The 15,004-nt window shown below is 34.3% G+C and overlaps 2 protein-coding genes and 1 pseudogene across 2 annotated transcripts; all 3 read right to left on the minus strand.

Annotated features, from left to right (window-relative positions):
- Positions 1-3,265: 3,265 nt before the first annotated feature.
- Positions 3,266-5,927, minus strand: LOC116135867 (annotated as a pseudogene).
- A 1,598-nt stretch (positions 5,928-7,525) lies between these two features.
- On the minus strand, positions 7,526-10,575 carry LOC116135866 ((+)-neomenthol dehydrogenase-like). The gene is made up of 5 exons (XM_031421573.1): positions 10,538-10,575; positions 10,223-10,469; positions 9,912-9,989; positions 9,501-9,677; positions 7,526-7,828 (listed from the first exon to the last, which is right to left on the minus strand). Exons 1-5 carry the CDS (start codon positions 10,573-10,575, stop codon positions 7,526-7,528), a joined length of 843 nt encoding a protein of 280 aa, XP_031277433.1.
- A 1,634-nt stretch (positions 10,576-12,209) lies between these two features.
- LOC116135864 ((+)-neomenthol dehydrogenase-like) lies at positions 12,210-14,336 on the minus strand. Its single transcript, XM_031421571.1, has 5 exons — positions 14,175-14,336; positions 13,568-13,820; positions 13,092-13,169; positions 12,719-12,898; positions 12,210-12,630 (listed from the first exon to the last, which is right to left on the minus strand). Exons 1-5 carry the CDS (start codon positions 14,213-14,215, stop codon positions 12,253-12,255), a joined length of 930 nt encoding a protein of 309 aa, XP_031277431.1. The 5' UTR covers positions 14,216-14,336; the 3' UTR covers positions 12,210-12,252.
- Between the last annotated feature and the right edge of the window lie 668 nt (positions 14,337-15,004).

Here is a 15,004-nt window from a genome sequence, read left to right on the forward strand (position 1 = left end):
AGCTATAATTTTTCTGGAAGCACTGTACTCACTATTTTCAGTTAATTTGAGAAATCGGTCAGAAGCTGCTAATTTTATGACTCTCACTTTCTTTTATACAGGACCCTTAGAATGGGGGTGTGTGGAACATGATTTTCAGCAATGTAAAATGAGCAAAAAAATTTGCTAGCCAGATAGAATATGAAGCGAATATCAGTGTTTTAAAGAAACTGAGTGATCAGCTATCTAGACTTTCTCAGAAAGCAATGTGCATTTACAGGTACTTTGATATATATACGAGAGCAATCAAGTATACATAAACACGTTATCTTGGAAATAGAAGATTTTCTATTACCTCAACGTTCCTAGCAAAGAGGCGACGTTGACAATCCAGGGTGAATCAGATAACTGGAGAAGGGGAACAAGTGCTTCAGCCATTCTTTTTACCCATAGTAGTTTGTATCACGCATTCTTCTGCCATCTCAAGAGTTTGAGTTAAAATTTCATTCCAATTTATGTGCTCTACTGGCGAATCAAAAAAAAAAAAAAAAAAAAAAAAAATTAACTTGAGAATCAAATGTATCCCATTTATGATTTAATTTACAAAATGCATATTACATTTACCCAATATCAAAGTCATATACCTCAACAGTTATGTGGTGCAACTATGTCAGACATTCGTTTTCTCATGTCAACATTCTCCTGCTCATGCTTGACATGCCGCTTGCTACTTCCCTACATTGCATAAAGTAAAAACCTACCCAACCCGGGCAAGCTTCACAGCTCTCGAAAAAGCATCAGGCTCTTTAACGGCTCCAGCAGTCCCCGCATTATTATTATTATTATTATTTGTGAGAGGGATTGTCTAGATAGTTGTGCGTCCCTTAATTAATTTTAAGATCTCGAAGTTACGATCGGGTAAGTTTATAAGTGATCACTCTCATATAATATGTGAGGATTCAAACTCAAGAGCTTATAAAACCTCTTTTGTTCTTTTAGCATCAGGTCATTCAATGGTGGTTGATTTGACATATTATTCACTGCCCAACTTTGGCTTTTCGAATAATCAATCTGATTGATTAGAATAGATCAAACTTAATGAATAGTGATTCGATAGCAACTTTTAGGTGTATTATTCAGAGATCTTGAGTTTGAGTCTTTTCTTGGTTGTTAATAGAGGTAGTCACTAAAGCTTTTATCGGTCGATGATTTTAGGGTCTTAGAGTATTAGTTGAGGTGTGTAACTTGTAACAACACCTTTAATCGTTAAAAAATATTTTATAATTTAGTTTTGTAACAATTGCATTTTTATTCAGCTCTATATTCATACACTTATGTCTTTAATTAATCAACCTAAGCATAAAAATTCAAGTTTAAGACAAGTGTGTTGTATAATAATTAAATTTAAACAAATAAAAGAGAGAATGGACAAAGCAAGAGAATTGAGAGCAGACGTAATTGATATGGCCTCTCAAATTTTGGATTAATATAAAGGAGAGATTTGAACATAACAAATCAGTAATACTCTCAACGCTCAATCTGACTAGACCCTTTGTGTTTACAAGATTATAAATCAGTGAGTGAATATAATTCTGTTTTATTTGCATTGTCAATATTAAGATTATGTGGAGAGAAATATCTGTAAAGAAAGAGAAAAAATAACAACATTCTCCACTTTCCGCTTTCCATATTCCTGCAGCAACAATTCAGGAGCATATTAGAAGGGTGAAACTACAGGAGCATTTGGAAGGGTGAAAGTGGAGATATTTTTCCAACTATTTTCTTTAATATTTTCTCTCCACATAATCTTATTAGGTCAAATAAAATAGAATTATATTCAGTAATAGATTTATAGTCTTGTAAAGCAAGGGGTCAGTCATTCAGCCGTCAGGATATTACTGATTTATTATATTCAAATCCCTTATTCAGATTAATCCATAATTGAGTGGATCTTTTATATCCCTTACTCAACTCGTAGTCCCTTTGATATGATGCTGAAGGAAAAATGTAACCTTTAATTTTCCTACAAGCCGCCATGTTTCCTTCCTTAATCACTTCCCCTAGTTCATAGATTCTAGATGGAGAGCTAGGAGTGTTCAAAAGCGGTTAAATACTGGTAACGCTTTTTTGAACCGAATCGATTTTTTTGTTTGAAAAAATTCTCGAACCGGTTTGGAGGGATAACCGGTTTTCCCTTTTTTTTTTTAATTTTTTCCTAAATTAAATTGTAAATATAATAATACATATCAAATAAATTAAACATTCATACATATCTATGACCGCTACAACAATACATTAAATATTATTATTTTTTATTTAATAGATATATTATATTATTTTTTTATTTAATATATATATTTATTTTATTAATATATATAAAAAACCGGTTCAAAAACCAATTTCGGTTGACTGCTTTTTATTTTTTCCTGAACCGAAATTCGGTTTTTTGAATTTTTCAACCAAAACCGAACTGTTTTTTCCGTTAACTGGTTTTTTCGGTTCGGTTCAGTTCGATTTGCACTTTTTTTAACACCCCTATGGGAGCAATGTCTAGGCGCATTCATCATAGTTATTTCCATCTAGTCTCAAGGCCTCCTACGGGAGCTTCACAAGGTTCGACTTTTCCAAAAACTATTCATTAAAGTAATGTAATTATTCCATCTTTTGGATGATGTCATAGGATGCATTCAGGCATCCAAAACTAACAAATGAAATATAAAATGAGATAATTGTAAGAATCAATAATAAAATGACAATTATATATAAATCTGTCCATGAAGGGGGTTTTAACAATATAAATAGATCCGACTATAGAGGTAGAATTTAATAATAATAAATATTCAACCATAAGAGCAAAAACATAAATTAAAGAAGACATGTAAGATCAAATCATGTTTCAATAGGGGTGTAATTTTATACTTGTTAAACTCTTCGTACTGATAACTTGTTGTAATATTAATGATATATTTAGTAATAACTCAAAGATAAAGTAAACAAGTAAATAACAAGGACATAAGTGAGAGAATTGAGAGATTTGATTGATATACTTAATCCCTCAAAAGTTTTTGGATGTAAAGAATGAAAGGGAGGAGGGTATTTAGCCATCACACCATCCCACTTTCACCGCCTCAAGTTTCCTCCACCAATAAGTAAACGGTGGAGGTTCATTGCTTAATAAACTGGTCATATTCAGTTCTAATCCTTATTGTTACTCGACATCTTGCCACTTACAACACCACGATCTAACTATCAAATCACAACCCTTAAATCTTTCATTCATTTTGGATTAAAAACGTGACAGTTGATCTCGACTATAGAAAAGGCCAGAAGGCCCGGCATGAGGCAGTAGAGCCAACCGCACAGGACTTTGGCTCCCTCAGCAGCATTAAAGAGGCCAGTATTGCACGTTAGTCAGTTTTGACAAAGCCCGGGCAAACACAATTCACCCAAGACAGCTGGGTATTTCTTGGCCAGAATCCTTGTGTAAGCATTCATAGATGCTTTTGAGAGAATGTATGCGGACAGATATGTCGGCCAACCTTCTTTTCTAAGGATCCTTCTTTCAGATCCTTGAGAACTTGCTCAATACCTCATCATTCTTTCTTCGTAAGGCTTTCAACATCGTTTAGCACTTCTTTAGTCCCTTCATTTGTATATTCTGTACATGTCAACATTGTGCATGTTTCATAATAATATTTAAATTAATTTCAATGATATAAATTAGCTCTGTAAGTCACTTCTTTTACCTCTAATAATCCTAGAAGAGGAGAAACATTGACGATTCTTGGTGATCGGACAATTGAAGGAGGGCAACAAGAGCTTCAACCATTCTTTTTGCACCATAATAGTTTGTGTTCAGGCATTCTTCTGCCGTCTCAGAAGTTTGAGATGCAAGTTCATTCCAATTGGCATGCTCTCCCTGTGGCTGCATCATGCAACAAACTTAATCCGCTTGAAATTAATTTGAAGAAAGCTTCATGCCCAAATACCACAACAAAAGGTTAATATATAGCCAGTTATCATCTCTCTAATTTGCTTCTAAGCACAATATATTACTGACAACGCTCAATCGATCAACAAAGAAACATATAGTATATAGGATACCTACCCAACCACCAGAAAGTTCTGTGGCTCTAACAAATGCATCAGCGTTTAGTGTAGCTCCAATAAACCCTGCATTATTCACCTGTACATTCAAAACAGTATCCCTATTTAAATGGATTTGAAAGCGTTAACGAGCACTAACTTGGAGACCCATTGCTATTCTGAGATGTACGTTATGATGAAGTTCATGATGAACTATATATTACATATAAATTGGATTCCGGTGTACTTTTATAGCCTCGTTTTCTCCTTATATGCTTATAATGGAAGAGAAACTAAGTTAAACTCTGGTGAAGTTTCTTGGCGATTATATCCTTTCTATAAAAGTGTCCGCAATTTCTGAAAAACATTGTGCGGATTACGGAGATACTATCTCCATAATCACCATCTATAATGCAGTTATATTAAGAAAAAGATTGAAATTTCAAGGAAAAGAGGGTTGGCCTGAAACCAATATATCAAGTTTTCCAAATTGAGTGGCGATGAAATCTGCAAGAGAAGCACACTATCCTCCTTGTGTAAGCACTCATAGCCGCTTTGGATAAAATATAAGCCGACAAAAAACCAGGCCACCCTTTGGTTTCTAGTAAACCCTCTTTATAATCATTCAGATACTGCCTCAATATTTCATCCACTCTCTCGGTTGTAAGATTCTCGACGCCTCTTAATACTCCTTTGGCCCATTCATTTGTCACATACTGAAGCAATAAACAATGTTTACCATTCCACGGAATATTGTGAAAGACAACTAAAATGCAACACAAGTTAAAACAATAAGGGAAATGGTTTACCTGTAACTTTCCCAAGGTAGAGGAAACATTAACGATTCTCGGTGAAGTAGATAACTGGAGAAGAGGAATCAATGCTTCACACATACTTTTGGCGCCATAGTAGTTTATTTGAAGGCATTCTTCAGCTAACTCATAAGATTGAGTCATAATTAAATTCCATTTGATTGGCGCACCTTCCTGCATTATTGGGAGAAAAAATTATCTTAATGGTGGTGATTCATACAATTACTACTCACCAACTCAACAGTAGATACAAGAAAATTGAGGGACTAGCTTGCATGGAATGAAGCTTTATGTAGTCAACAAAATATATAGGCAAACTATACTTTCGAACCAATCAATGTATCGAAAGCTATTATTATTTTCCAAAAATCATTAGGCAAGTACCTTGATATGAGCTGAAGCATCGTCACGAAAAACTGCTCCACTGATCCCTGCATTGTTCACCTGCCAAGAAGTTCAACATATCTCATTGACAGTTTATGTATCGACCAGAGACAGTTATTAATTTGACCAAGAAAGCTAGTAGATTCTCGTGATATATTTTGATAGGGTGTTCTTACAGTTAATGCACCAAACAGTTTCACATAGTAAATAATTATGCGTGATGATCAGTGACCACCTTCATTAAAAATATATAATACACGGGCAGTAAAATTTTCAAGAAATTAACTGATTTTCAATCTAAACCTTACCAAAATATCAAGCTTTCCAAACTGACTTGTGATGAAATCTGCTAAAGAAGTAATACTAGCAGGGTCTGCCACATCAAGCTGGTGAAAAACCACATGATGATAGCCAGACTTTTTCAGTTTTTCAAAAGCTTCAAGACCCTTCTTCTCATCTCTTGCTGTTAACACCACCATGACTCCATTGGAAGCTAATTGCCTACATATTTCAAGCCCTATCCCCCTATTTGCTCCTGTAACAACTGCAATCCTGAATAGAGAAAATGGTTTCTGAAGATAGAATGCAGTGAGAAAGTGTAATGACAGAAAGAAATTAAGAAAAGACATTACCTCCTCGTTGCTTCTGCCATTCGTTGGTCAATTGTATAACTTAATTAAGTGTAGAAAATGATTGAACTACAATTTAACACTTGCGAGTTGCTACCATCGAGTATAAAAAGAAGGAAGCGGGACCACTTAGCCGACTTTGTTTGTATTACACCTAAGCCCACTCGCCCCTAGATTATTCATTATACCTCTAGATTCATACTACTTCAACCTGTAAGAGGAACTAGAAGGACATTTCTATATGACCGTTGTCTAAAACTAGATGTCATTCAATTAACCAGCTGAGTAGTTGATGAATTGTGATGAAAATATAAGTCAAATCTAATGCATGTTTGGTCAGAACAATGAGCTCAAGAGTATCTCCAATTATTCTCTTTTAAAAGTATTATTTTATATAAATAAAGAGTATTTTTATTAATTTTTAAATAAAAAATATATATTTTTTATTCAAATCTAATAGACTTTTTAAATTTAATGAAGATGCTCTTTATTTTTAAGAAAGAGACTTAATAGGAAAGAGAATTAATAAATAAAATACATAGAAACTTGTAATTTATTAATAAAAATTAGAATAGAGATAGAAATTCTCTCTAATTTATATTTTAAAGATAAAGAGTATGTTAAACTCTTATTTGTATGAATAAACACTTTATAATTAAAAGTTTAAATCATATAAATAATCTTATAGACAAAACAGATTCAATAAATATATGATAATGAACATCAAGTCAAAACGGGTAAACTAGTAAACAACTGGAACCCATAATCAGCTCTTGCGTCGCCTTTAAATTTGTTGAAAATTTCAGAAATCATTAATGAAAACGGGTCGTACTTGATTAATACATTAATAACTCGATGCTTTAATTTTTTACCAAAGATGAAGAAATGGGTGCATGTAATGACAAAGTTTAATCTTATCTCTTTACTTTATGCTTAAAGAATATAAAAATGGAGCACGTTGTTGTGATTCCGACAACATGAATAGTTTATACAAGTTTTAATATTGTTTCAGTCCATGCATGTTACTTCTTTATGGTCAAAGATGGAGGTAAGAATATGTTGAAAGAGATTCATTAATAGCCAATATGGCCGTCAAGTCTGGCGATTCATTATTAAAAACCTGTCTGGTATCTGACTACACTCTTTTTATAATTTTTTTTTTCCGTAATTGGTTCGTGATAATTTATCAAGTGAGATCAATTATAAACAGTTAACCAATTATAAACTATCACGTTATAATTGCAAGAGAAAGTTTATAAGAAGGGATTATAGATATAATATTTTCCTTACCTACCCTTATTTTCCCTCCTTCCTATCGATGTTAACGTTTCCCAAACTAGTCACCATTATTATTTATAAGAATCAAAGTATCAATAAATGTTTGTCTTTTAATGAGTTTATAGAGAAAGAGAAGGCAAAAGGCTAGGTAGCTGAAGCCATACTAGCTCTTAAAATGTACAGAATTTCCATATATTTTATCAGGCATACATAAAACCAAATAAAAGTACTCCCATCTTTATCACTGAGATTAACTGTTTTGTAAGGAATCAGTAAATTACTTCAAAAGGTTGTCACTTGATTTCGAGAAAAGTAAAGTGCAGAAGGTCCGCCATGAGGCAGTAGGGCCACCCTCACTCATCTTTCAGCTCCTTCAGCAACAGTCAAGAGGCCAACATTGCAATTCATGTCAGTCATGACAAAGCCTGGGGAAACACAATTTATCATGAAACGCGGGCACTTCTTTGCCAGAATTCTTGTGTAAGCATTCATAGCTGCTTTTGAGACTATGTATGCTGATTGATACACTGGCCAACCTTCTTTGTCTAACCACCCCTCTTTGAAATCCTTCAGAAATTTGTTCAATAACTCATCCAATCTCTCTTCGGTAAGTCTATTAACATCAAGTAGCACTCCTTTGACTGATTCACCAGGAACATTCTGGGCCAACATGACAGGAAATTTTCAGCCGGACATATTTAATGCCATGAGAAATATATATAAACAATAACAATGAGATTTTTAGCCAGTGTAATTACAATAATTTGTCCATGCATGTAGGAGCTGAGCATAAGAAATTACTCTTATAATTACCATCTGGTAATAAAATTAAGCTCAAAGGGGGTATTTAGATCATATAAAGGGATATTATATTAACAGAATAAAAAATTACCTTTAAAGATTATTAGAAATGTTTAAAAAATGTGTTTGATTGATTCGAATAAATTGGTAAATAATATGTTTAGTTAGGAGGATAAATAGGTGGGTATGTTATATAGATTACTAAATTGTTCTCCTTTTCAAATATTAATATAATAGTATTTTTTATTATTATTTTTGTGAATAATTTCCTTTAACCCCCAACTTTTCAGATTTAGGAAAAACACCCTAACAACCAAAAATATTTTAAACTTAACAAAAACACCCCTACCCACCCCAAGCCACTACCGACAGCCAACCACCACTGTTAGCGGCCGCCAATAGTGTCACAGATTTGGCCGTGATGCTGGCAATGCCATAGATCTGGCCATGATTGTTTCACGACCAAATTCATGACCACAGATCTGGCCATGAAACGCCAGTTGTTTCACAGCCACAAGTTTAACCGTGAAATGGTCAGGTCTTTGGTCTGTTTCATGACTAAAGATGTGGATGTGAATCTGGCCGTTTCCGACCATGGATCTGTGATCCATGGTCGGAAACGGCCTCACCGGCGCACAACTGACCATATACAACCAGCCGTACGCCATTATGACGACTTTTGGCAACCTTCGATGGCGATCCACGGTGGCTGACAGTGGTGGCTAGTTTTGGATACAATGACATTTTTATAAATAATGACAATAACAAGGGAAATGTCATCCGAAAAATTTAAAAAATGAGGACAAAAAGGTCTGCATGAGTGAATTGAGTGCTTTGTAAATCTTAACAAATATAAAACTAATTTGGACCAAATGTCAATTGTTTAGGGGCAATATGGGAAACAAAATATATTACCTTGGATAAGTTTTAATAACAGCCCCCCCCCCCCCCCCCAAAACAAAAGATATTAAGATTCCCAACAATTTACCTCCCAAATGCCACTATTTGTCATAACATATTCCAAGAATAATTTTTTACCAACCAAACATCGTCATCTGCCCAATTTAAAAAATATTACCCCAGTTATCTAATATTAACCGGATTCAAACGGCCCAAAGGTATGCAATACTAGTTCAATAACATGACTACATCACATTAACAAAGATTTTAAAAATCTAATCTGTCCGTTTAGCTATAATTTTTCTGGAAGCATTGTACTTAGTTTTTTCAGTTAATTGCTGAGAAGTCGGTCAGAAGCTGCTACTTTTATGACTATCACTTTCTTTTATACAGGACCCTTGAGAATGGCGTGTGTGGAACATGATTGTTCAGCAATGTAAAATGAAGCAAAAAAATTTGCTAGCCAGATAGAATATGAAGCGAATATCAGTGTTTTAAAGAAACCGAGTGATCAGCTATCTAGGACTTTCTCAGAAAGCAGTGTGCATTTACAAGTACTTTGAATATATATACGAGAGCAATCAAGTCTACATAAAGCATGTTATCTTAGAAGTAGAAGATTTTCTATTACCTTCAACGTTCCTAGCAAAGAGGTGACGTTGACAATCCGGGGTGAATCAGATAATTGGAGAAGGGGAACAAGTGCTTCAGCCATTCTTTTTACACCATAGTAGTTTGTACTCAGGCATTCTTCTGCCATCTCAAGAGTTTGAGTTAAAATTTCATTCCAATTTATGTGCTCTGCTGGCTGAATTAAAAAAAAACAAAAAAAACTTGAGAATCAAAATGTATCCCATTTATGATTTAATTTATACAAAATGCATATTACATTTATCCACAATATCAAAGTCATATATGCTTCAACAAGATTATGTGATGCAACTATGTCAGACATTCGTTTTCTCATGTTCAATATTTCTTCTGCTCATGCTTGACATGCCGTTTGCTACTTCCCCTACATTTGCATAAAGTAAAAACCTACCCAACCACCGGCAAGCTTCACAGCTCTCGAAAAAGCATCAGGGTCTTTAACTGCTCCAGCAGTCCCCGCATTGTTCACCTACACAGTTCCCAAATTTTCATATTAATTTTTCTAATCTTCCTAAGAAAAAATTTACAATCGACAAACATTGGACATACTACAGAACCACAGATAATTTGGACGCCAGACGCCAGTACACAACAACAATTCGAAAAAGAAAAAATTCAAATTCAAATTCAGATGCAGATGCAGATGCACATGCAGGTTTCTGCAATAATTAAGCATTATAAAATAGAGGGTAAAAAGCATACCAAGATATCAAGCTTTGGAAATTGGGTGGTAATGAAATTCGCCAGAGAAGCAATACTAGCTGGGTCCGTCACATCTAATCGATGAAAAAGCACAAGTTGAGAGAGACCATAGTGTCCGAGTCTTTCAACAGCTTCAAGACCCTTTTTCTCGTCTCTGGCGGTTACCAACACTATCACCCCCTTCGAAGCTAACTGTCTACATATCTCAAATCCAATACCCTTGTTTCCTCCGGTAACAACAGCATACCTGAGCTGAATTGAGATCACTAACATCAAAATTAATGTACCGAGCAAGCAAGCCAGGAAAGAATTTACCTCTTTGTTGCAAGAAAATTTGATGATGCCTCTGCCATTGTGCGTTCTAAACGATGTGAAAAAAGTTTCAGTATCTTATTCTTATGAAAGTTGTATAAGCTGCAACGGAATCAGTGAACATAGCATTTTGCCCTTGCAGCAAACGAATTAAAAATGAACAATGGCATAAGATTTCTGATTTGGCATAATATTATTATTATTAGTTTTTGTGACAGGGGTGTTTCGGCAATTTGAGCAAGTCTCAATTAATTCTTTGAGGTACAACCACGTAAACCCCTCAATGCTCACCCTTATTAGGGTATATGGAAACCCAAACTCATGAGCTTATAGAACCTCTTTTTGCTTTTTTATCATCAAATCATCCAATAGTGGTTGATTTGACATATTATTCACATTTGGCTTTTCGTATGAGAGCACGAATAAAATGATAATCAATCCGATTGATTGAAATAGATCAAACTTACTGAATAGTGGTTTGATAGTAACTTTTGGATGTATTGTTTAAAAGATCCTGAATTTAAGTCTTTTCTCAGTTGTTAATAGAGATAGTCACTAGAACTCTTACTCAGTTGGTGGTTTTAGGGTCCCGAAGAATTAATTGAGGAGCACGTAAACTGATTAAAACACTCCAGTCATTAAAAAAAAAGTGGATATTTTATATTTTAGCTTTGTGTAACATATTGAATGTTTTATTGGGATGTATATTCATACACTTATGTCTTTAATTAATCAACCTAAGCATAAAAACTCAAGTTTAAGACAATTCTGTTGTATAATAATTAACTCAGACAAGCGAATAAATTAAAAAATAAAAGAGAGAATGGACAAAGCAAGAGAATTGAGAGCTATTGGACTTAATTGATATGGACCTTTCAAATTTTGGATTAATCTTAAGGAGAGATTTGAACATAAAAAACCAGTAATACTCCCAGAGGCTCAATATGACTGGAACCATTTGCATTTACAAGAATATAAATCTTTAGCGAATATAATTCTGGTTTATTTGGTATTGTCTCTGAATTAAGATTATGTGGAGAGAAAATATCTGAAGAAAATATGTTGGAAAAAACATTCTCCACTTTCCACCCTTCCAATGTGCTCCTACAGCAGCAATTCAGAAGCATATTAGAATGATGGAACTGCAGGAGTATATTGGAAGGGTTGAAAGTGGAGAATATTTTTTCAAAAAAAAAAAAATTCATATATTTTCTCTCAACATAATCTTAATTTAGATTAAATAAAGCAGAATTATATTCACTAATAATTTATAGTCTTGTAAAAGCAAATGGGTCTAGTCATATTCAACCATTAGGAGTATTACTGATTTGTTATATTCAAATCTCTCATACAGATTAATCCACAATTTGAGTGGATCTTTTATATCCCTATACTCAACTCGTAGTCCTTCTTTGATACGATGCTGAAGGAAACTAGTAGCCTTTAGTTTATCCTGCAAGGACGCCATGTTTCCTTCCTTAATCACTTCCCATTTTTGGACGTAAAGAATGAAAGGGAGGGAGTATTTATAGCCAACACACCCTCCCACTTTCACCGCCTCAAGTTTCCTCCACCAATAAGTAAACGGTGGAGGTTCATTGCTTATAATGAACTGGTCATATTTAATCTAATCCTTATTGTTACTCGACATCTTGCCACTTACAACACCACGATCTAACTATCAAATCACAACCCTTAAATCTTTCATTCATTTTGGATTAAAAACATGACAGTTGATCTCGACTATAGAAAAGGCCAGAAGGCCCGGCATGAGGCAGTAGAGCCAACCGCACAGGACTTTGTGCTCCCTCAGCAGCATTAAAGAGGCCAGTATTGCACGTTATGTCAGTTTTGACAAAGCCCGGGCAAACACAATTCACCAAGAAAGCTGGGTATTTCTTGGCCAGAATCCTTGTGTAAGCATTCATAGATGCTTTTGAGAGAATGTATGCGGACAGATATGTCGGCCAACCTTCTTTTTCTAAGGATCCTTCTTTCAGATCCTTGAGAAACTTGTTCAATACCTCATCAATTCTTTCTTCTGTAAGGCTTTCAACATCGTTTAGCACTTCTTTAGTCCCTTCATTTGGTATATTCTGTACATGTCAACATTGTGCATGTTTCAATAATATATTTAAATTAATTTCAATGATATAAATTAGCTCTGCAAGTCACTTTTTTTACCTTTAATAATCCTAGAAGAGAGGAAACATTGACAATTCTTGGTGAATCGGATAATTGAAGGAGGGGAACAAGACCTTCAAACATTCTTTTTGCACCATAATAGTTTGTGTTCAGGCCTTCTTCTGCCGCCTCAGAAGTTTGAGATGCAAGTTCATTCCAATTGGCATGCTCTCCCTGTGGCTGCATCATGCAAACAAACTTAATCCCCTCGGACATTAATTTGAAGAAAGCTTCATGCCCAAATACCACAACAAAAGGTTAATATATATAGCCAGTTATCATCTCTCTAATTTGCTTTTAAGCACAATATATTTAACTTGACAACAAAGCTCAATCGATCAACAAAGAAACATATAGTATATAGGATACCTACCCAACCACCAGAAAGTTCTGTGGCTCTAACAAATGCATCAGCGTTTAGTGTAGCTCCACCAATCCCTGCATTATTCACCTGTACATTCAAAACAGTATCCCTATTTAAATGGATTTGAAAGCGTTAAAACGAGCACATAACTTGGAGACCCATTGCTATTCTGAGATGTACGTTATGATGAAGTTCATGATCATGAACTATAATATTGAACATATAAAATTGGATTCCGGTTGTACTTTTATAGCCTCATTTTCTCCTTATACACCTATTAATGGAAGAGAAATTAAGGGTAAACTCTGGTGAAGTTTCTTGGCGATTATATCCTTTCTTAACAAAAGTGTCCACAATTGTGCTGGATTACAGGAGATACTATCTCCATTATGAACGCATATATTTACTAATCACCAATCCATAGAATGCAGTTATATTAAGAAAAAGATTGAAATTTCAAGGAAAATAAGGGTTGGCCTGAATACCAATATATCAAGTTTTTCAAATTGAGTCGTGATGAAATCTGCAAGAGAAGCAACACTAGCAGGGTTTCCCACATCAAGCTGATGAAAAATCACATAGTCAGAGAGACCAGGCTCAGACTCCTTCAGTTTTTGAACAGCTTCAAGGCCTCTCTTCTCATCTCTGGAAGTTAGCACAACGACAATCCCATTAGAAGCCAACTGTCTACATATTTCAAATCCAATTCCCTTGTTAGCTCCTGTCACAACTGCATACCTGGTACACGAAAACATGTAATATTCAGAAATTAAAAGTCTGACTAGCAAGACATGCGTATATATATGGTGAAATCTTGTTTTAATTTTTTGCATAGCTATTTCTAATATGTTGCTACTTCATGCAGCTTGTTTAAGTTTAACTGATGAATTCTAAAGCCTTTTCAAAATCCACCATGTTAACACTGTCAAATCTAAGCTAAAAACAAGAGGAAACCAAAAATCATGAAAATTTATATACCTCTTGCGAGTTTAACTGATGAATTCTAAAGCCTTTTCAAAATCCAGCACGTTAACACTGGTCAAATCTAAGCTAAAAACAAGAGGAAACAAAGAATCAAGAATATTTATATACCTCTTTGTTGCAAGAAAGGGTGATGTTTGTTCCATTTCCATATATATTGGTTGAGGGACAGGAGTAGTGTATAAATATTAAACTAAAGAAATAAAAATGGGCTTTCCTGTTCTTGAAGGTCTGTAAAGCTCTGGTTTTAAGTAAATGATTTTTTGTGATGGATAAGGTTGAAACAGTTTGAGACAGGCTCTCGTCTATAAAGGAAGACAATATAAGATATGTATGGAATGACGTAACACAATCTTGATCATTAATTAAATTAATATTAATCAAGATTATATCACGTTATTTGATATACGAATTTAGTACACATCTTTTGATAGCTGTAAATGCAATTATCTACAACTCACATTACAAAAACATTTTACTAATTTAATACGACGTCAGATCTTACGCCTCTAACTGCCAACGAAAACTGAATCTTTTTTCACTTAAAATAAGTGGTTTTATAAGAAAGTTGTTTGTCTGTATACACCAAATTCATCTTGATGATAACGCCAATTGAATTGTCAATTTCTCTCTTTATTTTATTATTTTATATTTTTTGGAAAATGACCCATTAATTATCATACCACATATACAAACAGTAATGGTACACGTTCGCCGGCATATAATAACGTATATAAAATAATAACCCAAAGAATAATTTATAATAGCCAGCTAGACATTATACATTAAATAAAAGCTAGGCCGCAATAATTTCCTTTTGTTTTTTTTCTTTTTTGGTGATCTTAGATTTAGCGAGATCTCGATGTACGTATCTCTAACCAGTTTAACCAGATGACTTGAATTCCTTTTGTATTTGGTCGCTACGACGCTATCACATCTTC

Source organism: Pistacia vera, unplaced genomic scaffold (assembly GCF_008641045.1).
Source record: "Pistacia vera cultivar Batoury unplaced genomic scaffold, PisVer_v2 Contig304, whole genome shotgun sequence".
In the NCBI taxonomy this organism is placed as follows: domain Eukaryota; kingdom Viridiplantae; phylum Streptophyta; class Magnoliopsida; order Sapindales; family Anacardiaceae; genus Pistacia; species Pistacia vera.

What these genes read in the sequence shown, in the direction of transcription:
- LOC116135866 (XM_031421573.1), bottom strand. Translation starts at nt 10,575, where the DNA reads ATGGCAGAGGCATCATCAAATTTTCTTGCAACAAAGAG. An exon ending in AATTTTCTTGCAACAAAGAG is followed by an intron (nt 10,470 to 10,537) that starts GTAAATTCTTTC and finishes AATTCAGCTCAG; the next exon opens with GTATGCTGTTGTTACCGGAG. An exon ending in TGAAGCTTGCCGGTGGTTGG is followed by an intron (nt 9,678 to 9,911) that starts GTAGGTTTTTAC and finishes TTTTTAATTCAG; the next exon opens with CCAGCAGAGCACATAAATTG.
- LOC116135864 (XM_031421571.1), bottom strand. Translation starts at nt 14,215, where the DNA reads ATGGAAATGGAACAAACATCACCCTTTCTTGCAACAAAGAG. An exon ending in CCCTTTCTTGCAACAAAGAG is followed by an intron (nt 13,821 to 14,174) that starts GTATATAAATAT and finishes TTCGTGTACCAG; the next exon opens with GTATGCAGTTGTGACAGGAG. An exon ending in CTCTTCTAGGATTATTAAAG is followed by an intron (nt 12,631 to 12,718) that starts GTAAAAAAAGTG and finishes TGACATGTACAG; the next exon opens with AATATACCAAATGAAGGGAC.